The 21,324-nt window shown below is 49.5% G+C and overlaps 1 protein-coding gene across 2 annotated transcripts in view; it reads left to right on the plus strand.

Annotated features, from left to right (window-relative positions):
- The window catches only part of LOC127567052 (activin receptor type-1B-like), a 64,193-nt gene that overhangs the window by 23,245 nt on the left and 19,624 nt on the right, over window positions 1-21,324 (plus strand). The window contains exons 2-3 of one of the 2 annotated variants that reach the window (XM_052009717.1): window positions 15,683-15,913; window positions 18,669-18,917. In XM_052009717.1, the coding sequence (XP_051865677.1) occupies window positions 15,683-15,913; window positions 18,669-18,917 (480 nt within the window). The remainder of the gene's footprint in view (window positions 1-15,682; window positions 15,914-18,668; window positions 18,918-21,324) is intronic. The other variant, XM_052009718.1, reaches the window with a different exon arrangement.

Genomic DNA, 21,324 nt, shown 5'->3' on the forward strand with positions numbered 1-21,324 from the left:
GTCGTGGCCCCGATCTTGTAACTACTTGTCTGTCGTTTAGCTGCAGAGATGGGTGCTTTTCAATCGCCTGGCCTCCTGCCATTCCAATTAAAGCCCAGTAGTTCTGGGCTTTGCTCTTCCTTGGCTAACACCAAAGTACTTTGTACAGGGTGTACCGTGTGTGATGAGCATTCCTGCAGAGTGAATCTCAGATTTCACTACTCTGGGGCAGGAGAGTCTCTGTGTTTTGGGGTTGTTGTGAGGGTTTCAGGTTAAGTGCAGCAGAGGGTGTGTGGGAGTCTTTCTACATTGGTCTGTCCTGTGAACCGGTCTGCTTTAATTATTTTTTTTGTTAATTGTAGCTTCATAGTGGGTGTGGGGCAAAAAAAAATACTTTGAATGATTTGATCTATGAAGGAAGATGAGGCTGGTATAATTAGACTGCCCTTCCAAGTCTTGGTGCTTTGGAGAAAACTTAATTGCCATTGGGGTCATTGAGTGCAAGCATGTTGGGAGATCCCACACTTGGCCTCTTGATGCTGAGCACTGTTCATCTCTCTATGTGGGGAGAGAGTGTTTTTGCACCTTTGCCATTATCCCCAGTTTCTGAAACTGATGATAAGAGCTTCAAGGTGGTGCTAATTGGAGTAGGATGAGGAGACTGGATTCTAAGGGGGGGAAAAAAGAAGGTAGATAGACATGTCTCTATTGAAGCCAAGACCAGACCAGGAGCCATTTGATAAATCTGGTAGAAAACCAAGGAGAATCCACTTTACCCAGAGAGTGAGAACGTGAGATTCTTGTCCACAGGGAGCGGTTGAGACTATCAGACAAATTGAAGCGCAGGCTGAAAAAGGAAATGAAAGAGAAAGGTGGGTTGTGCTGATGGGGTGAGATGTAGGAGGCATGAATTGGTGGAGCCAAACAACCTATTTCTGGGATGTCTGGCTCCGGGATACATCGGCTAGGATGCCTGCTTCTCGCCACTTAGCAATCCAGAGGCTGGCAATGCATGCCTGGCTTGTTGTCATCTCCGCAGGATTGCTCTGGAGTCTTGAGGAAATGGAATATGAATCTCCAGAATAAACATTGCCAGCAAAACCTGGGAGAAAGTACATCGGGGTATATATATTTCAAAACTGCCTTTATTTTAAAAAAAAGTTATTGACCATAAGGATTGGGGTAGGAGTAGGCAAAGTGGTGTGACTAACTGGTCAAGACTTTCCAATTGTGTTTGAAAGATTGTATGGCAAGGATGGATATATTCAACAACTAATGGCTGGAGGTGGAAGGAGCCTTGGGGAGTATGAATTTGTGGCACAAAAGCACCCCTTAGTGGACAACCTATTAAGAAGAGAAGGACTTGAACTTGCTGGTAATGGCCTCTTTTTTTTAATTATACAAACGTTCATTTGCTAAAAGCACTACAAAAGGACATCCGGTGCCAAAATTACTACATAATTCAGAAAGTAGAAGAAAAACCATGCAAACTACAGAACTACAGCAATAGTGCCAACTAACAACCGCTAAACGCACCCGCAAAACCTCAGACGAGAATCGCATTCGTACCGTCCACGACACACGCGATCCCCTGAGGGGGCCCACCGATCGCGGAACTCAACCAGGGTGCCCGCGGATACCGCGTGCTCCCTCTCCAAGGACACCTGCGTGCGGACGTGAGCCCGGAAGGCGGGCGGGCAATGGCCCCTGTGATCACACCGCACCATTGCAAATGTGGAGTGCAAAGTGGAGGATTGATGCCCCCTGCAGCCCTTAAACCCTCACCCTGAAAGAGATGTGGGGTAAATCTGAGAGGGGTGTATTGTTTTCCTCCCTCCCCCCTCCCCCCCCCAGTGAAACTGATTCCAAGGAGTTCTACCCCCTCTTTTTGCAGCAGGATATCAGCTGTTTCTGTCTGACTAGGCAGAGCCAACACTGTTGTTATGGCAACTGCTTAGTAGGCTGTTCTCAGCTGTTGCCATAATTGTGCTTTTTAGCCCAGCCCTTTTCAGTGAGAACGCAGCAATGCTTCAACAGCCCTTTGCAAACCCATGCTTGCTCTGAAATGGAACTTTTCAGAAGGGCATTTATTTTGTTTTTTTAATTTCTGGTCAAAACTGAATAAAGGAAGACTTTGTCTGCTCGTTGAGTGGGTGGTTTTCATTTTGTGCTGTGTTGTCTGCAGGTGATCCCACAATAGCTTCTCGGCCGAGGGTGCAGTTTTATGCCACTCGGTGCAGCCTCTGCAGTGTGGCCCCGCAGCGGCGATGGGAGCTGGCCAGGGCTGAGGGCTGCACAGGAGGTCCCACTTGGTCTCTCGCACTTGTTCTGGCCTCGTATTGCGCTAGATTTGGTGCATGCATTCCCAACCATAGCAGTACCAAGCAATGCCCATTCCCAAAAAGAGGAGTTGAAGCCATCTAGCTTTGATCAATCAGTGGCATTACCATTGCTGAGACCCCCACCCTCAACATCCCAGGGGTCATATAAGCACCGTGGCTACAAGAACAGGTCAGAGGCTGGGGATCCTTTCCACCATCTACAAAGTACAAGTCAGGAGTGTGATGGGACACTCCAGCAACTCGAGCAGCACGACACCATTCAGGACAAAGCAGCCACTCGATCGGCACCCCATCCACCCCCCCCACCAAACACTCCCTCCCTCCACCACCGGCACACAGTGGCTGCAGTGTGTACAACCTACAAAATGCACTGCAGTTACTCACCCAGGCTACTCCGACAGCACCTCCCAAACCTGTGACCCCTGCCACCAAGAAGGACACGGGCAGCAGGTGCAGGGGAACACCACCGCCGGCAGGTTCCCCTCCCGGTCACACACCGTCCTGACTTGGAAACACATCTTCGTTCCTTCATCGTCACTGAGTCTAAACCCTGGAACTCCCTCCCCAACAGCACCGTGGGAGCACCTTCACCAGAAGGACCGCAGTGGTTCAAGATGGCTGCTCACCCCCACCTTCTCAAGGACAATGGGATTTACATGGGAAAATATATATTTAAAAAAAACTCACTCCTGTGGGATGGGAGTGAGTTCCATAGTCTCCCTGCTCTGTGTGCAGAGAAGTTTCCCTGAATTCCCCATTGGATTTCTCACTGACAGTCCTGTATAGACACCCTCTGGTTCTGCTCGTCCCCACCAGTGGAAACTATCCACTTGCTTTAAAGACTCCTGTTAGGTCACCCACCCCCTTGCCCCTTTTTGGGATGGTTAGTCAACGCTGGCCTTGCCAATGATGCCCAAATGAATTTAATAAGAGAGCCAAAATCAGTTCATGGTGAGTACTTTGAGTGGGTGTGGTCAACTGTTGAGCCAGCGCAAGGTCTTGAGTAGAACTTGGATGATGTGCAATGAAACTTCAAAGGAAAAACACTTGCATTCCTGTTCTTATGTTTTTTTGGCCTGTTGCAATGTTCTCGTTTTCTGGGTGTGCCTCCTGCCACTCCAGGTCACCTGCAAGCTTCCTGTTCACTTCCTGGCCCAGGGTTCCCCTACCTTATCGATGCCCCTCATGATTTTATAAACCTCCATAAGGTCACCACTCAGCCTCCTTTGGTATTGGTTTATTATTGTCACTTGTACTGAGGTACAGTGAAAAACTTGTCTTGCATACCGATCGTACAGGTCAATTCATTACACAGTGCAGTTACATTGGGTTAGTGCAGAGTGCATTGAGGTAGTACAGGCAAAAACAATAACAGTACAGAGTAAAGTGTCAGGGAACACTGTCCCAGTTTAATAACTCAAGCCTTCCAGTCCTGGTAACATCCCTGGTATCTGAACAGGCACTTGAATCACCAAGGCAGAGAAGGCTACGGATCTGGTAAATGGGATTAGTGGAGATGGGTACCTGAGGGTCAGCATGGATGTGGTGGGCCGAATAGCCTGTTTCTGTGCTGTATTGCTCTATAATTGGAGGCAGGTACATTGGTCAAATTCAAGAGATTGCTAGATAAGCATATGGAGGAATTTAAAATAGAGGGATATGTGGGGGGAAGGGGTTAGATGGTCTTAGGTGAGGTTTAAAGGTCGGCACAACATTGTGGGTCGAAGGGCCTGTATTGTGCTGTACTTTCTATGACTCTATAATTCCTTCTGTGGCCATGACCAGTTGATTAGCCGAGGCTTACTTCTGCACAGTGTGAGAGCTCGCCGGTGCTTGCAGCTCTTGGTGTAGGTGGGTTTGGGCCACAGAGTGTGGAAGCAGCTCATGAATTCAAGGCCAGAACTGTTGCCTCCAAGTGCAGGGCCTCACAGAGGGGTGGGGTTGGTGAGAGCTGGAAGTGAAATGGAGTCTGGAAAGAGAAAAGGTTAATGCTTCAGATGGAAGCCCCTCTTTAAGATGAGATTTCTTTATTAGTCACATGTACATCGAAACACACAGTGAAATGCATCTTTTGCATAGTGTTCTGGGGGCAGCCCGCAAGTGTCGCCACGCTTCCGGCACCAACATAGCACGCCCACAACTTCCTAACCCGTACGTCTTTGGAATGTGGGAGGAAACTCACGCAGACACACAGGTAGAACGTACAGACTCCTTACAGACAACGGCCGGAATTGAACCCGGGTCGCTGGCGCTGTAATAGCATCACGCTAACTGCTACACTACCGTGTTTAGACCACTCTGATGCTATCTCCAACTGCTCGGCCATCCTTCTCCCTCGCGCTGTGCGTTCCCAGTGTTGGGGCCTACACCCTAACTTGAACCAAGTCCTGCTCACTCCTCACTCCTGTGCCCCCTGACCAATGATCCTGGGCCACCTATTCCACGGGTAGAGAATTCCCCTATCCAAATTCTTTTGTGATATCATCACTTCCAACCTCTGGAGCCTCCCTCAGGGCAGAGGGTGTCCTGAAATTTGTGTTCCACCCACGGCACCCTTCGCTGTCTTCAGTATGTGTCTGGGCCCAGATCTCTGGATTTCCCTCACGAAGGTCTCCACTCTGCTTAAAGGCAGCTCTTTGACCGAGCATTTAATCAATACCCTCAGCATTAACTTCTCTGATTTTGTTTCTCTGTAATGCCTTGGGACATGCTAGTTGGTCTTGAATTTTGATCTGTTACCTTGCGCTAATGCAGAGAGTACTTTTCAACACAGCAAGCATTAAATAAAGCCATTGCAATCCAGATGTTCACAAGTCTCATTTTGTTCCAGATTTAATAAATTGTGCAAAAGCTGGCTGTTCTAATCTGTTCTTAACCAGAATTCCGTCCCCATATTACTTCTGCTTTTGCACAAGTGTGTGACTCTGGGACACCCTCCCTTTCTCGTGTGTGTGTGTGTGTGTGACACTGTGAACAGAAGCCCCAGTATAGCCTATTGTATTCTGGTGTGGCTGGGGAATGTGCTCCGATCAAGGAGAGGCAGTTAATGTCTCGAGTAAAGAGAGACAAACTGGAGGGAGGAACTTGCAAGAGGTCAAATTTAATTTCAAAACATTTGTCAGTGTGGGATCTTGAGTGTGTAAATGATTGAGATCAGTGAGGTTGCATTAGAGAGGGAGAAGGTGGGTGTGGTGGGGTCCTCGGTGTGAAACAGGAACTCGGCATGAAACATTGGTCCCAGAAACAAACGTGGTAGAAGCAGGCTCGTTGAACAGTTCTGATCTTAGAGTCGTACAGCACGGAAGCAGGCCCTTTGGCCAACTGGTCCACGCTGACCAAGAGTCCTATCTAAGCTGGTCCCATATCCCTCTAAACCTTTCCTATCCATGTACCTGTCCAAGTGTCTCTTAAATGTTGTTACTGTACCTGCCTCAACCACTTCCTCTGGCAGCTCGTTCCATATACTGACTACCCTCTGGGTGAAAAAGTTGCCCCTCAGGTTCCTATTAAATCTCTCCCCTCTCACCTTAAACCTCTGCCCTCTAGTTCTTGACTCCCCAACCCTGGGGAAAAGACTGCGTGCATTCACCCGATCGATGCCCCTCATGATTTTGTACACCTCTGTAAGGTCACCCCTCAGTCTCCTATGCTCCAGTCTCATTCTCTGCCCAGGGAAGCAGTAGAGGTGACCTCATTAAATATATTTAAGACACAGATAGATTTTTGCATTGTAGGGCAATTAAGGGTTATGGGGAAAAGGCAGGTCAGTGGATCTGAGTCCACGGCCAGATCAGCCATGATCTTATTGAATGGTGGAGCAGGCTCGACGGGCCAGATGGCCTCCTCCTGCTCCTATTTCTTTTGTTCCAATTGAATAAAGCCCCAACCTGCTCAACCTCTCTCCAAAACTCAGTCCCTCGAGTCCCGGCAACATCCTCGTAAATCTCCCTCTGCACTCTTTCCAACTGTGTGTCATCTTTTCCTGTAGCAAGGTGACCAAAACTGAACACGATATTCCAAATGCGGCCTTACCAACGTCCTGTACAACTGCAACGTAACTCAGTGCCCTGACTGATAAAGTCCGACATGACAATAGGCTTCTTCACCACCCTGTCTACCTGCGTCGCCACTTTCAGGGAACCATGTACCTGTACTCCTAGGCCCCTCTGTTCTATGACACTCCGCAGGGCCCTACCGTTCACTGTGAAAGCCCTACCCTGATTTGGGGGAAAGGACCATGCTCAATCTTCCACCCTGCCCCCAAATATCCACCTACTCATCTGAAGTCTATTGTGTCTCAACTTTGTTATGTAGTCACTGGCTGGGCCCAAGGTACGAGAAAGCAAATTCTAATGGAGCTAAATATCAGCGAAGCGTTTTGACTGCTAGGAGAGGTTTAGGGTTACCATACCAGGCACACTTACACTAGCTGACTGTTGCAGTCCCCTCCTGATAATGGGCCGGATTGACTTCAGCGGACCCGAGGTTCGGAACTGGTTGGTTAGGTGAGAGGGAAATGCAGCAGACATTTGATGCCAGAGAGCATTTAGCACCAGTGAACAAAGATCTATTTCTACTCCCTTGATGTTCTTTGTGAGTGACTGGGGAGTTAGCGATCACTGCAGTGTATTAGTGCTGAAGATAAATTACACCCTTTAATGTAGAGCAGTGTGCTAATGAGTGGTTGTGAAGATGTCCGTTTACATAGTGCCTTTAGCCTTGAAGCATGTCACGTGCATTTAATTAACTCTCGAGTTGCAAAACTTTGAGGCAGGATTTTGCAAAGAGAAGGGGGATGGAGGAGTGGTTAATTGGTGATGGAAGGAACCATGTTGCCATGGCGTTGGACAACATGTGGAGCCTTAAGCTGCACCCTGCCCCCTCCCCAGTCCTCCTGTAGGAAGCGTGTGGAGGGGCAGCTGTCCTACGGTATCACCCAGGAGCATGGCTTGGGTTACATTGCAGAGAGAAGTTCAAAGGCACAAACCTTTTGGAATGAGCATGTCCCTCGTGAATGATGGCTGACACCGTTTGCAGATTGTTCACCATCCCTTTGCATAGGTCTGTTTTATTTGGTCCCTTGGAGCAACTACCATGGAGTGTCAGTGTGGCATTCTTCACACAATGTGGGACCTCTAATTATAAATCTCTTAACTGTAAGCTGTATCCTACCACGTGCTGCACTCCTAAATACATAAATAGTGTATCGCTTATGGATTTTTGTGAATGTTTGGTCAGGCAATGGAATATTTTCAAAAGCGTTGCTGTTTGTACTGAGTACTTAGCCAATCGGCTGTGCAATGTGAGAAGCACTACTCTGATATTGCAATGTATTGTGACCTCAAATGCTGAAAGATTATGTTCACTTATTTTCCCTTCCACTGCCAACTCTGCCTTTTTTTTTAAAAGGCATCTGATACCCTGGTGCACTGGACTAGTACCAAGATCATTCTCTCACCACTGGTATAATCAGTGTACGTGAGAGCCAACAAGCCCCTGGGTGACGATCACGTCAGTACAAGTTGCGTAACTGCCCCGATCAATTCATGCAGAGTCTGTGTGAAATGAGAAAAGCTGAATTCTTTGCTGATTTGCAAGTAGTTTTAAGCTCTGAATCTGTCCCACCGAGACTGTGTCTGACCTAATTTCTGCCAAAGGACATGGAGCTTTGAGTGAGATGTCATCCAATCCGGCTGGCTGGCCTTGGTGAAAGAGAAACTGGTGCAAACCTGCTCCAAGCACAAGGCCTGCAACTCGCAGGTTAATGGGATCTTTGAGACTCCACCAACTAGGCCCCCAGTGTTTTTGCTCTTGCGTCAAATTTCCATGGGTGATGGCAGACTCGCAGACCTTGGTGAATGGATAGAAGCTGGGTTAGCATGCTTTCTTCCAAGTCAGAAGGTCGTGAGTTCAAGTTCAAGTCCCACTCCAGAGACTAGCAGGTTACCTCTGTCTGTGCTCCCAGTGCAGGGCTGAGGGAGTTGAAGGTTGTGTGTTACAGATGAGCTGTTTTGAGGTTCTGTTTGGCTCCTTGGGTGATGTACGTGATCCCGTAGCACTTCAGAGAAGAGTAGGGAGTTAACCCTGGCCCATTATTTATCCAACAGCCATCACTTTAATAGATCTTCTGGTCATTTTGTCCACTTGTCAGAGCATGTTTTTCACAAAATGGCAAATGTCAAAAAGAATTAAATGATGAACAAATACATTGGCACATCCTGAGTTTGTGAAAAGTGCTCTGTATACGGCTTCCTTTACCAGGAGCTGCCGAATGGTCGCTGGAGCCCAAAGTCCAATGTAAAAGGAAGTATGCAGTGACCTTGTAGATTTGAAATGATTTTTAAAGTCAGCTTTTATTTTTCCTCGCTCGTTCTGCATGAGAGAGAGAGTGCATGCGCCCCTCCTCTCGCATGCACACAACTCACTCTTGCTTGCTTACTGATTTCCTTCCACAGGATGCTGGCAACTGTCCAAAGCCTCTCCCAATTCTTGTTTTCTTGGGTGAGTGTCAGTACACTTGTCAAGTTGATCGGGAATGGGTGTGGGGTGTTGTTACCGTCAGAGTTCGAGTGTAATGTAGGGTGTGTGTGTGTGACTCCGGACTCTTCTGTTGTTTGGGTCGAGGGATTAAATTTAATTGTTCCCATTATCACCACCTTTACTTATCAGAGTCCAACACTGATAACCTTTGTGGTCCTGCTCTCCAGCTGCTGTCTCCAACCCTCCAACCTTCACACGCCTCTCCCCCACGCCCCCCCCCCCCTCCCCCACACCTCGCTCTATCTGCCTCTCATTTATTTCCTCCTTGTCTACCTCCAGCTCACGATATGCTGGAGGAACTCAGCAGGTCGGGCAGCGTCTATGGAGGGAAATAAACAGTCGACGTTTCAGGCCGAGACCCTTCGTCAGGACTGGGAAGGAAGAGGGCAGAAGCCAGAATAAAAGGGTCGGTGGGGGGAGGGGCGGGGAAGGTAGGTGGGTGGGGGAGGGCAGATGAAAGGGAGTGATGTGAGAAGCTGAGAGGTGATAGGTAGAAGAGGCTGAGGGCTAAAGGAGGACGAGTCCAGTGGGAGAGGGCAGTGGGCCATGGAATAAAGGGAAGGAGGTGGGGAATAGACGGGCCGGTCACGAGGGCGGGGGGGAAGGGAAAGAGAAGGGGGGAGCGGGCTGCAGGAATGAGGGAAAACGAAAAGGGGAGGGGAAGGGGCAGAGGGGAGGCGTTACCAGAAGTTAGAGAACCCCCCCGCCCCCCCCCACTTTTGCCTTCCCTTATTCCTGCCACCCCCTCACCCCTTCTCTTTGTCCTCCCCCACCCTCGTGACCGGCCCGTCTATTCCCCACCTCCTTCCCTTTATTCCATGGTCCACTGTCCTCTCCCACTGGACTCCCTCCTTCAGCCCTTTGCCTCTTCCACCCATCTCCTCCCAGTTTCTCCCATCACTCCCTTTCACCCCCACCTCCCCCACCCACCTACCTTCCCCCTCTCACCTGCACTCACCTATCATCTGCCTGCGTGTTCTCCTCCCCCTCCCCCCACCTTCTTATTCTGGCTTCTGCCCTCTTCCTTTCCAGTCCCGATGAAGGGTCTCGACCTGAAATGTCGACTGTTTATTTCCCTCCGTGGGCGCTGCCCGACCTGCTGAGCTCCTCCATTTTGTGCGTGTGTTGCTCCAGATTCCGGCATCTGCAGAATCTCTTGTACCTCCATCTATCATTCACCTGCCACCGTCTCCCAACTTCACCCCTCCCTCCCCTACCTAGCGCAAACTGCCTGTCACCTTGCACCCCCCCCCAACCCCAGTCCACCGGTCACCTTGGGCTCCTGTCTCACCACTCCCCCTCTCTTTTATACCGGCTGTCTTCCCCCCTCCGCTCTCAGTGCCAGGATCTCGACCCGAAACGTCGACAGTTCCTTTCCTCCCACCGACATTGCTCGACCCGCTGAGTTCCTCCAGCAGTGTTTGTTTGGACTAAATTTTTGGTTGGCCTCAGAGCCGTACTGTTGAGCAGAAGAGATTCCTGACTGGTGTGATTGGTGTGCCCAGGGGATATATGACCAGGGTGCCCTGGATTTGCTGTGCAAAGTTTGGTCCATTTTGGACATGTCATTGTGCACCGTTAGGAGTTACCCAGTGAGCAAGGAGACACCATCTCTGAAGTCATTGCAACAATGTCTGCCTCATTCAAGCTTCCTGTTCCCTGAAGCTGATTTCCATTGATGGGTTTTGCATGAGATTTGTACTCTTGAGTTGGAGTCCCCTGGGGTCAGAATGGGGCTGATCTACATCATGATTATTCTTTGTCTGCCTCACTACACTAACCATTAGCGCCCTTGCCTTATAACTGTCTGTCACTCTTGGGTATGGAGTGTTCAATTTCCTTTCCAGCATCCCAAGGTTTTTCTGGCGAGGGGCGGTGAGTGCCGATGGATGCCAGATTCCCACCACTTGTTGCGTAAGGGATTCCCGGCATTGGTCCTGACCTAGGGGGAGAGCTCGGCTTTGGTTGGGAGGTTGTACCTCTCGTGATTGCCGACTCCCGATCCTTTCACTGACGAAACGTGACTTTGGTAATCCCAGATTGTTTCGGAGCTTGCATTGTTCCGCCTGTTGTCTCTGTGATCAGGGAGCAAAGGACAATTTTATTGTTAATACGTAAAGGAATGTGAGAGTACTCTAATACCTGTTTATAAAACTCTTCTCCTTGGGACACAATTTCCTCCTCTGCCGCACTTATTTACTGATTGCAGAAGAGAAAGAAGTGAGGCCTTCAGTCTGCTCAGCCATTTGCTGTTCCCTTGTCCACCTCCCACTCTCTGGCCTCCACTGTATGGTGTACAGGCACAACATGTGACTTGTTGACTCCAGCTAGCAAAAAATCTCACTTGAATTAGCTGTTGATTCATGGACGTTTTGTAGACTGTTGTGAATCCGGAACAGTGCCAGTTTCAGAAGAGAGAGCTTGCATTTCCGTTGCATCTTTTTGCGGTCCGAACACAGAACAGCACAGGAACAGGCCCTTCGGCCCACCATGTCTACGACAAACACAACGCCAAATTAAACCAAATCTCTTCTGCCTGCACATGATCCATATCCCTCCATTCCCTATCTAAAAGCCTCTGAAACACCACCACCCCTGGCAGCCCATTCCAGGCACCCACCACTCTCTGGATTTTTAAAAAAAATTTGCCCCGCACATCTCCTTCCCCTCTGACCTTAAATGCATGCCCTCTAGTGTTTGACATTTCTCCTCTGGGAGAAAGATACTGGCTGTCTATCTATGCCTCTCATGATCATATAAACTTCTATCAGGTCTCCCCTCAGCCTCTGCCGCTCCAGAGAAAAGGCAGAATACGAGGTTAGTGGCAGGACTCTCAGCACATGGAGGAACAGAGGGATCTTGGGGTCCACGTCCGTAGATCCCTCAAGGTTGCCGTGCAGCTTGAGAGGGTTGTTAAGAAGGCGTATGGTGCGTTGGCCTTCATTAGCCAGGGTACTGAGTTCAAGAGCCGCGAGGTGATGTTGCAGCTCTATAGAACTCTGGTTAGGCCACACTTGGAGTATTGTGTTCAGTTCTGGTCGCCTCATTATAGGAAGGATGTGGAAGCTTTAGACAGGGTGCAGAGGAGATTTACCAGGATGCTGCCTGGATTGGAGACCATGTCTTATGAGGATAGGTTGAGTGAGCTAGGGCTTTTCTCTTTGGAGAGATGGAGGATGAGAGGTGACTTGATAGAGGTGTACAAGATGATAAGATGCATAGATCGAGTGGACAGTCAGAGACTTTTTCCCAGGGCGACAATGGCTAACACGAGGGGACATAATTTTAAGGTGATTGGAGGAAGATATAGGGGGGATGTCAGGGGTAAGTTTTGTCTTACACAGAGTAGTGGGTGCGTGGAACGCACTGCCAGCAGAGGCTGTGGGGGCAGATACATTAGGGACATTTAAGAGACTCTTAGATAGACACATGAATGATAGAGAAATGGGGGGCTGTGTGGGAGGGAAGGGCTAGATAGATCTTAGAGCAGGATAAAATGTCGGCACAACATCGTGGGCTGAAGGGGCTGTACTGTGCTGTAGTGTTCTATGTTCTAAAACAACCCTAGTTTGTCCAACCTCTTCATCCATCTTGTTGAATGGATGTTGGAATCTGGAATGTGGTGCAGCCTCTCCCACTCTTGGAGTCATACAGCACAGAAACAGGCCCTTCGGCCCAACTTGTCCAAACTGACCAAGATTTCCATCTAAGCCAGTCCCATTTGCCCACGTTTGGCCCATATCCCTGTAAACCGTTCCTATCCATGTACCTGTCCAAGTACTCTTTAAATGTTGTTAATGTACCTGCCTCAACCATTTCCTTTGGCAGCTCGTTCCATATACTGACCACCCTCTGGGTGAAAAACTTGCCCCTCAGGTCCCTTTTGAATCTTTCCCCTCTCACCTTAAGCCTATGCCCTCTAGTTTTTGGTTCCCTTTTCCTAGGAAAAAGACTGTGTGTGTGTGTGTGTGTGTGTGTGTGTGTGTTCATCCTATCTCTCCCCTTCATGATTTTATACACCTCTATAAGGTCACCCCTCAATCTCCAATGCTCCAAGGAATAAAGTCCTAGCCTGCCCAACCTCTCCCTATAACTCAGGCCTTTGAGTCCTGGCAACATCCTTGTAAATCTTGGCACTCTTTCCAACTTCATGCCATCTTTCCTATAACATGGTGACCGAACCTGTACACAATCCTCTAAGCACGGCCTCACCAATGCCTTGTACAACTGCAATGTAACTCCTCTATTCAGTGCCCTGACTGAAGTCCAGCATGCCAAACACCACCTTCACCACCATGTCTACTTGTGACGCCACTTTCAGGGAACCATGTACTTACACTCCTAGGTCCCTCTGTTCTACAACATTCCCCAGGGCCCTACTGTTCACTGTGAAAGCCCTACCCAGGTTTGGCTTTGTAAAATGCAACACCATGTACTTGTCTGAATTGAAAGCCATTTGCCATTCCTCGACCCACTTACCCAGCTGATCAAGATCCCCCTGTAATTTTTGATAACCTTCTTCGTTATCTACGATATCTCCTATATTTATTTTGCCCCTGTTTGGCTTCAAGAACCAACCGGAGTTGGGCAGAGGTGGGGGCTGAGAGTGGAAGGGGCAGCTGGGGAATGTATCAGCTCGGACGTCTGTTGTTCAACACCGTGTCGAGCGCAAAAGCTGTACTGCTCCAGGGAAAACTGGTCTGACGAGCTGTCAGCCTTTTTTCTGTCGTGTCCAGCTTCGGATGCAGCAAGTCTCAACCAAGCAGCCTTCAACCTGATGTGTGTTGCAGAAACCCCCGTGCTAATGTCAACAGCCCGGGTGTGTAATCAGTTTGCTTTTATTTTAAGCCAAGAAGGAGCTTGCATTGCCAAATAGCAGCCACTATCCTTCCACACAAAAAAAAAGTTGCAGGGAGCGTCAGCAGTGAGGACTCCCAAGGAGCCAATGCGATGATTCATTAGTTGATTATTTTTGTCACAATTCAGGGGAGAGTGGTGTAGGATCTCTTTAACTCTCTCTCCTCAGGAGGGCCTCTGATCTCCTCCAACAGTCAGTGAGTTTGTAGCCGTTCCAGACCTCGACTCTTTATCCTTTGCTGAGGACATAAGAAGTAGAAGCTGGCGTCATTCGACAGTACCACCACCCTAAGGTGCTGGCTTGCATTCAGTGAGCACCAGCAGGGAAGGGTGCACAGTTACCCAAGGGGCGGGGAAGGGAGTGGAAGGCAGAAGAAGTGGGGGGGGGGGGGTGCAAAAGACAAGAATGTATGAGTTGGCCTGGATGGGCCCCTCTTTGAGGGGCTTCAGGTTCTCAGAGTCATCCAGCACAGGAACAGGCCCTTCAGCCCACTGAGTCTGTGTTGACCATCAAGTACAAGTTTGCACCAATCCTACGCTAATCCCATTTTATTCTTCACATGTTGCCAACAACTCTTTATTCCACACACCCCCCCCCCCACCCCCACCAAGATCCACACGCAATTTACAGCGGCTAATGAACCCACCAAACCTCATGTCGTTGGGATGTGGGAGGAAACCGGAGCACCCAGAGGAAACCCATACAGTCACAGGGAGAACGTGCAAACTCCACACAGACAGCGCTGGAGGTTGGGATCAAACCAGGTTCTCTGGAGCTGGGAGGCAGCGGCTCTACCCACTGCGTTGCCGTAAATTCAATCTCATTTGTGGTTGTTGCAGTTCCAAATCTCCCAGCGCTTGTGATCGGAGAGACTGCGTCAAGGGGTGATGCAGCCTTGAATGGTGTTTGGGACGGGATGGAACGGAATTTCTTCCTTGGACTGCGGCAGCCTCTCATGTGTCAGCCTTGTGCTTCAGCGCTAAAGCGGATTCTGCCTCCCGCGTTGCAATCGCGCAATCTCAGCGTATGCATGCTGCGGCGTGGGAGGGGCAAGCGTGGGGCTCTGCACCGTCTGGGTGAATGCAAACGGCCGGACTGCGCATCTCTCTCTGGGGAGTTGCAGCTGCAGCCATGTTTCCAAGGTCATTGCAGAGAGTTCCAACAACTGGTGATGGTGTTGGGGCAGCCCCAGAGAGTATTTGCCCTTGGAGACACAAGAGACTGCAGATGCTGGAATCTGGAGCAACACACAAAGGCCAGAATTTTGGGTCCTGACGAAGGGCCTCGACCTGAAACATCGACTGTTCATTTCCCTCCATAGAGGCTGCCTGACCCACTGAGTCCCTCCAGCTTTTTGTGTGTCACTCGAGTACTTGCCCTTGCTCCCCGTCAGCTGTACCTGTTCATCTTAACAGTGTTGTCATTGGCTAAAAGTTCCCGTGTGTCAGGGCTCGGGGACTTCACTTTGGTGTAAGGATGCCTAGTTGTATTTTCCACCTTTTAAAATGGCGTTTGGTCCAAAACGGTGTCTCTGGCCTTTGTGTGATGTGGTTGGGGTTGGAGTCCATTTGGCAAAGATAGGGTAGGCAGCCAGAGTCAGTTTTCCATGGTAAGGGTATCTAAAACCAGAGGGCACAGGTTTAAGTTGAGAGGGAAGAGGTTTAAAGGAGATCTTGAGGGGTAAATTGTTCACACACACAGTAGTTGGTGTCTGGAATGAGCTGCCAGAGGGGTTGGTGGAGGCAGGAACAGGAACAACATTTAAGAGGCACCAGGACAGGTACTTGAATGAGCAGGGCACAGAGGGAGATGGAATTAATGCAGGCAGGTGGGATCAGTATAGATAGGCATGATGGTCAGCATAGACATGGTGGGCCGAAGGGCCTGTTTCTATGCTGTACAACTCTATGACTCTGTGATTTACTCAGGACAAGTCTAAAAGCTTCTTTTCTCTTCTTTTAAGCGTTGAAGTGCTTTTGTAAGAATTGTGAGAAGGAAAACCAAACTTGTGAGACAGATGGGGCATGCCTGGCTTCCCGCTCCAGAATTGGGGGTGTTGAGCATGAGATCAGACTGTGTGTGTCCCAACAAGACTTGGTCGCACCTATCTACTGCCGGAGCGACAAAGAGTATGTGACTACCATCTGCTGTTTCAAGGACTTCTGCAACAACCGGGAGATACCTCCTCCAGAAGGTGGGTACCAGGGTGGCTACTGCTAATTTCTTCCCAGTCCGCCCCGCCCTCGCCCTCTTTCGCCCCTCCCTGCCACCCCCCCCACTCCTCCCCTCCCCAGGTTTGACTTGCAGTGAGCTCTGGCTTGCACCAGGGTCCCTGGACTGGCAGCTTCCTCTTCCCTGCACTAATGTAGCTGCGTCAGCCACACAGAGGGCTGAATGTGTGGTGGTGGGGTGATAGAGAGGGGATGTGGGTGTTATCAGTTGTCACGGCAGTCTGCCAGCTTGGCTTTCAAGTGCCCACTGGGAAGGTCCTGGTTGGCTGGACCTGTGTAGTTCCCAAGACACCAGGGCTAATCGGATACTTCCTTCGGCCCAACTTACGAGGTGACAGGTTTAACACGCTGGCGGTGCGCCGTCTTGCTTCTTGTCCCAGGCAAACTTGATCTTTGCGTGAAAATAGCCAACTCGAGTGAGTGGGAGCCTCGGGCACCTGTTTGCTGGAACCTTGCTGTGCGCTAAATGGCTGCTGAGCTTTGCACAACTACAGCAAATGCGCTACAAAGCAATGCGTTGAGCATGAAACACTCTGGGAATCCCTGGAGATGCAAGGCGCTAAATAAAGGCACTCTCCCTTCTTTTCTTTGCCCTTTCCTGAGCTGTATTTTAAAAGTAACTATTTGCATTGGTGTAGAAGGGACAGAACTTTTTCCCCCTCCCAAAGCAAACAGGCTATAACAGCAATAATTAATCTCCAGACGTGGCGCAAAGTATGATGCTTGTTCTCTCTCCAAGATCCTTAAAAGCAGGCAAGTTGAATGGATTTTTCTCGGGGCATTGACAAGGTTGGGGGTTCAGTTGGACATTTTTGGAGGGTTGCTATTATGGAGCTGGGGTGGACATGACCTGCTTTAAGATTCTCTCATTATTGTTAATTTTCTGGTTTGATGTCAACATGTTGTGCCATTTCTGATATGGACCTATCCGGCAATGAGTCATCTCTCAGACCATTGGGACCATCCCGTTGGAGATTCCGAATTCGGTCAGATATTTCTCTGGCTGCTTTTGTGCTGCCCAGAGCACGTAAACAGCAAGCCACCTGCATCGAGGGAACGCTTAAAACTGTGCCGCTGCGATGTTTTGCAATCGCAGCCCCCACACATCATTCTCCAGTGTGTCAAGCTCGTCCACTTTAAGCCGGAGGGTGCTGTGTGCACGCCTTTCTGTCTCCTCTGTTGAGCCACTCCCTGTGAATGAGGCACTTCTGTAGCTCAGCAAGGAGCACCTGCAGGCATCTGCTGCAGCTCCTGAACACTTCTCGTCTGCCAAAGTCCACCTCATCTCCCCACCCTCTGCTGCTGCCTTTAATTGGTGAATCTTGATATGCAGCAAGGCTAGTTGACTGTAATTTCTTCATGGCCAAGCCCTGATATCTTTTCAATGGAGAGCAGTCTGATTTTTTTTTTCTTTCCAAACTCATTCTTCCAGTTGTGTGAGCATACTTAGAACATACAACAGAACAGTACAGCACAGGAACAGACCCCTCAGCCCCCCATGTCTGTGCCAAACATGATGCCAAACTAAACTAAATCTCTTCTGCCTGCCTGTGATCCGTATCCCTCCATTCCCTGCACATTCACGTGCCTACCTAAAAGCCTCTCAAACCCCTCTATCAGATCTGCTTCCACCACCACCTCTGGCAGTTTGTTCCAGGCACCCTATCACTCTGTGTGCAAAGAAAAATAATCCCCCCCCTTTAAATGCACGTCCTCTCGTATTTGAGATTTCCGTCCTGGGGTAAAAGATTCTGACTCTCTACCCTATCTATGCCACTCAATTTTATAAGCTACCAGGTCTCCCCTCAGCCTCCGACCCTCCAGAGAAAACAACCCAAGTTTGTCCAAGCTCTCCTTATAGCTCACACCCTCTAATCCAGGCAACATCCTGGTAAACTTCCTGTGTTATTATGTAGTTGTAATAAAGAACTACAGTTCCCAGTAGGCAATGCAAGGGGTCACATGGGAGAACAGGAAGTGGCTGTAAAAAGAGAGGGAAAGCGAGCCAGGCTGGTGTTGGTTAATAAAAATGTTCAGATGTTAAACCCACGCAAAGTTTGTCTCTTGATGAAGAACAAACAAAACAGCTCCTCTGCACCCTCTCCAAAGCCTCCACCTCCTTCCCATAATGGGGCTGACCAGAACAGCGCACAATGCTGCAGGTGTGGCCTAACCAAAGTTTTATACAGCTGCAACGTGACTTTGTTACTCTTATACTCAGTGCCCTAACCAATGAAGGCAAGCATGCCGTACGCCGCCTTGAACATCCTATCCACTTGTGTGGCCACTTTCAGGGAGAAAAGTTGGCAAGTTAACTTTTGGTATTGCTATTGGCTGAATGAGATGTGGGTTGGAGCACGGGGCAACAGATAAACTGCCATACCTTTCCAAGCCCTTCTTATTCCAGTGGGCACAGAAACCTGCTTTTACCTGGAGCCTCCCAGTCCGCTGCTGATAGCGGGACCTCTTCACGTCTATGGAGATCTTGGGGGGTGTTAGCAGGAGCAGCTTTTCAATGCAAATGAAGGAGAGGTGACACGGTGAGAGTTTGGCTTTGCGTGTTGAACCTTGAAATAATGGAATTGGGTTACTTTTTGGTTTCCGACTTGCCTTGGCCAAGGTTGGGGAGGGAGATGGCCAATTACAAAACAAAAAGTTTTTTTTTGAAATATGGAAACATTGTATTGAGCTGATGGGTTTCCTGTCTTTCTCCGCCAGGTCTGAAAGGTGATGCTTTTGACGGCTGGGGCCCAGTGGAGCTGGCCGCTGTGATCGCTGGCCCAGTCTTCCTCCTGTGTGTGGTGCTGATGGTGACCGTGTTCCTGTGTCACTACCACCACCAGCGAGCCTACCACGACCGCAACCAGCTGGACATGGAGGAGCCGTCCTGTGACCACATGTACATCTCCGAGGGGAAGTCCTTGAAGGACCTCATGTTTGATATGACTACCTCTGGATCCGGATCTGGTAGGGGTCCTGAGGGGGCTGTGGAGGAGGAGGGGGCTGTGCAGAGTGGGCCCAGAGGAAGGCCGGACATGCCAGCGAGGGTGAGGGGCTGTCTTGGGCTTTCTATAGCCCTGCTACAGGCTGCTTTTCTAGAGTGGTAAATAAATAGTTCACCTACCCAGCTATCGATTTCTCTCGAGAGACTGCAGACGTTGGATTCTGGAGCAAAAAAAAACGATCTGCAAGAGGAAAATGGGTCGAGCAGCATCTGTGGGGGGGGGGTTGGGGGGTGGGGGAAGAATCGTTGATGTTTTGGGTCAAAGCCTTTCATCAGGACTTCTTTCCCCTCCCACAGGTGCTGCTCGACCCACTGAGGTCCTCCTGCGGATTGTGTGTTGCTCTCAATTTCTCTGTGGGTGGGGCTTCTTGTGGCCTCACCCACTTAGTTCAACACTGTGGGAGAGGCACTATTTGGGAAAAAGATCAATGGGTGTATATTTTATAAAAAGCATACCGGCTAGAATTGGGAGTAGGCCGCATGGCCCTTCATCCTGCTCCACCATTCAACAAGACAGTGGCTGATCCAACTGTAGACTCAACTTCACTTCCCCATCTACCCCTGCCGACCTTTCACTTCCCCTCTTACTCATGAAGAACCTACCTACCTCTGCCTTAAAGTTATTCGAAGACTCTGCTTCTACTGACCTTTGAGGAAGAGGGATCCAAAGACACTCAGTGCTTGGAGAAAAAAAATCACTTTTGTCTCTGTATTAAGTGGATGACTTTTTTTAAACTAGTTACCCCTGGATCTAGCTCTTCCCACAAGAGGAAACATTCTTCCCACACCCACCCTGCCCAGACCCCTCAGGATCTTGTGTTTCAATCAAGACCCTTCTCTCTCTTGTGAACTCTTGATACACAAGATCAGATATATTTATTAGTCACATGTACATCGAAACACACAGTGAAATGCATCTTTTGCGTAGAGTGTTCTGGGGGGCAGCCCGCAAGTGTCGCCATGCTTCCGGCGCCAAAATTGCATGCCCACAACTTCCTAACCTGTACGTCTTTGGAATGTGGGAGGAAACCGGAGCACCCGGAGGACCATAGAACATAGAAAACTACAGCACATTACAGGCCCTTCGGCCCACGATGTTGTGCCGACATTTTATCCTGCTCTAAGACCTATCTAACCCTTCCCTCCCACATAGCCCTCCATTTTTCTATCATTCGTGTGTCTGTCTCAGTCTCTAAAATGTCCCTAATGTATCTACCCCAACAACCTCTGCAGGCATTGCGTTCCACGCACCCATCAGTCTCTGTGTAATAAATAAATAAATAGATCAACTTACCCCTGACATCCCCCTTATACCTTCCTCCAATCACCTTATAATATGCCCCCTTGTGTTAGCCATTGTCGCCCTGGGAAAAAGTCTCTGACTGTCCACTCGATCTATGCCTCTTATCATCTTGCACACCTCTATCAAGTCACCTCTCATCCTCCTCCTCTCCAAAGAGAAAAGCCCCAGCTCCCTCAACCTATCCCAGGAAACCCACACAGATGCGGGGAGAACGTACGAGCTCCTTACAGACAGCAGCTGGAATTGAACCTGGGTCGCTGGCACTGTAGAGCATTACGCTAACCGCTACTGCCTGTCCAAACTTTCCCCATGACAACCTGCCCTTCAGGGGTCAAGTCGAGTTAACCTTCTTGGAACTGCTTCCGGCAAGTATTTTACATTGTACATTTAATGGTGATTTAAAATTAAACATCCAGATTGTCTTTTGTTCGTCTACCGATCCCACCCCCAATGTTCCCACCCCCAATTGTTCCTATCAATCGATTTTCCCCCCCACCTGCCACAGAGCCCCCTTTAACAATGAACGTTCCTGCTTTGGAATGGGCTCAGATAGCTTGGGACCTAGAAAGGACAGGCTGTTGGTGCTGACACTATCCATGAGACTGTGTGCAACCTCCCCTACCACCCCTTTTGCTGCCCTCCCTCTTTAGGGTGGCACAGCTAAACTTGTGATCAGCTGCTCCAAGCAAGTTCCCCTTTTTCATTTTTTTGAGTAAAAATGCTCCTGTCCAGCCCAGTTGGAGGCCTATCCTCGGCTGGGAGGTGTGGGTCACACTCTTCCCTCGGAGTTGGTGGATCCAGATCCCGCCCCCACCCCCCCCACCAGAACTACCGAAGGAGGGATGTCCTGTCAGAGGTAATGCCTTTCAAGTAAGGCCCATCGTGGTGGGTGATGCCATGCACGGACTGACATTCTCTCTGGTGTTCTGGCCAACATTAATCCCTCAGTATCACCACAAAGATGATCTGGTCATTATTCTCTTCCTATTGTGGGATCTTGCTGTGTGAAAATTGGCTGCTAGGTTTCCTATGTTACAACAGTGACCATACCCCAAACACTTTGTTGA

This window comes from Pristis pectinata, chromosome X (genome assembly GCF_009764475.1).
Source record: "Pristis pectinata isolate sPriPec2 chromosome X, sPriPec2.1.pri, whole genome shotgun sequence".
NCBI classification, from domain to species: Eukaryota; Metazoa; Chordata; class Chondrichthyes; order Rhinopristiformes; family Pristidae; genus Pristis; species Pristis pectinata.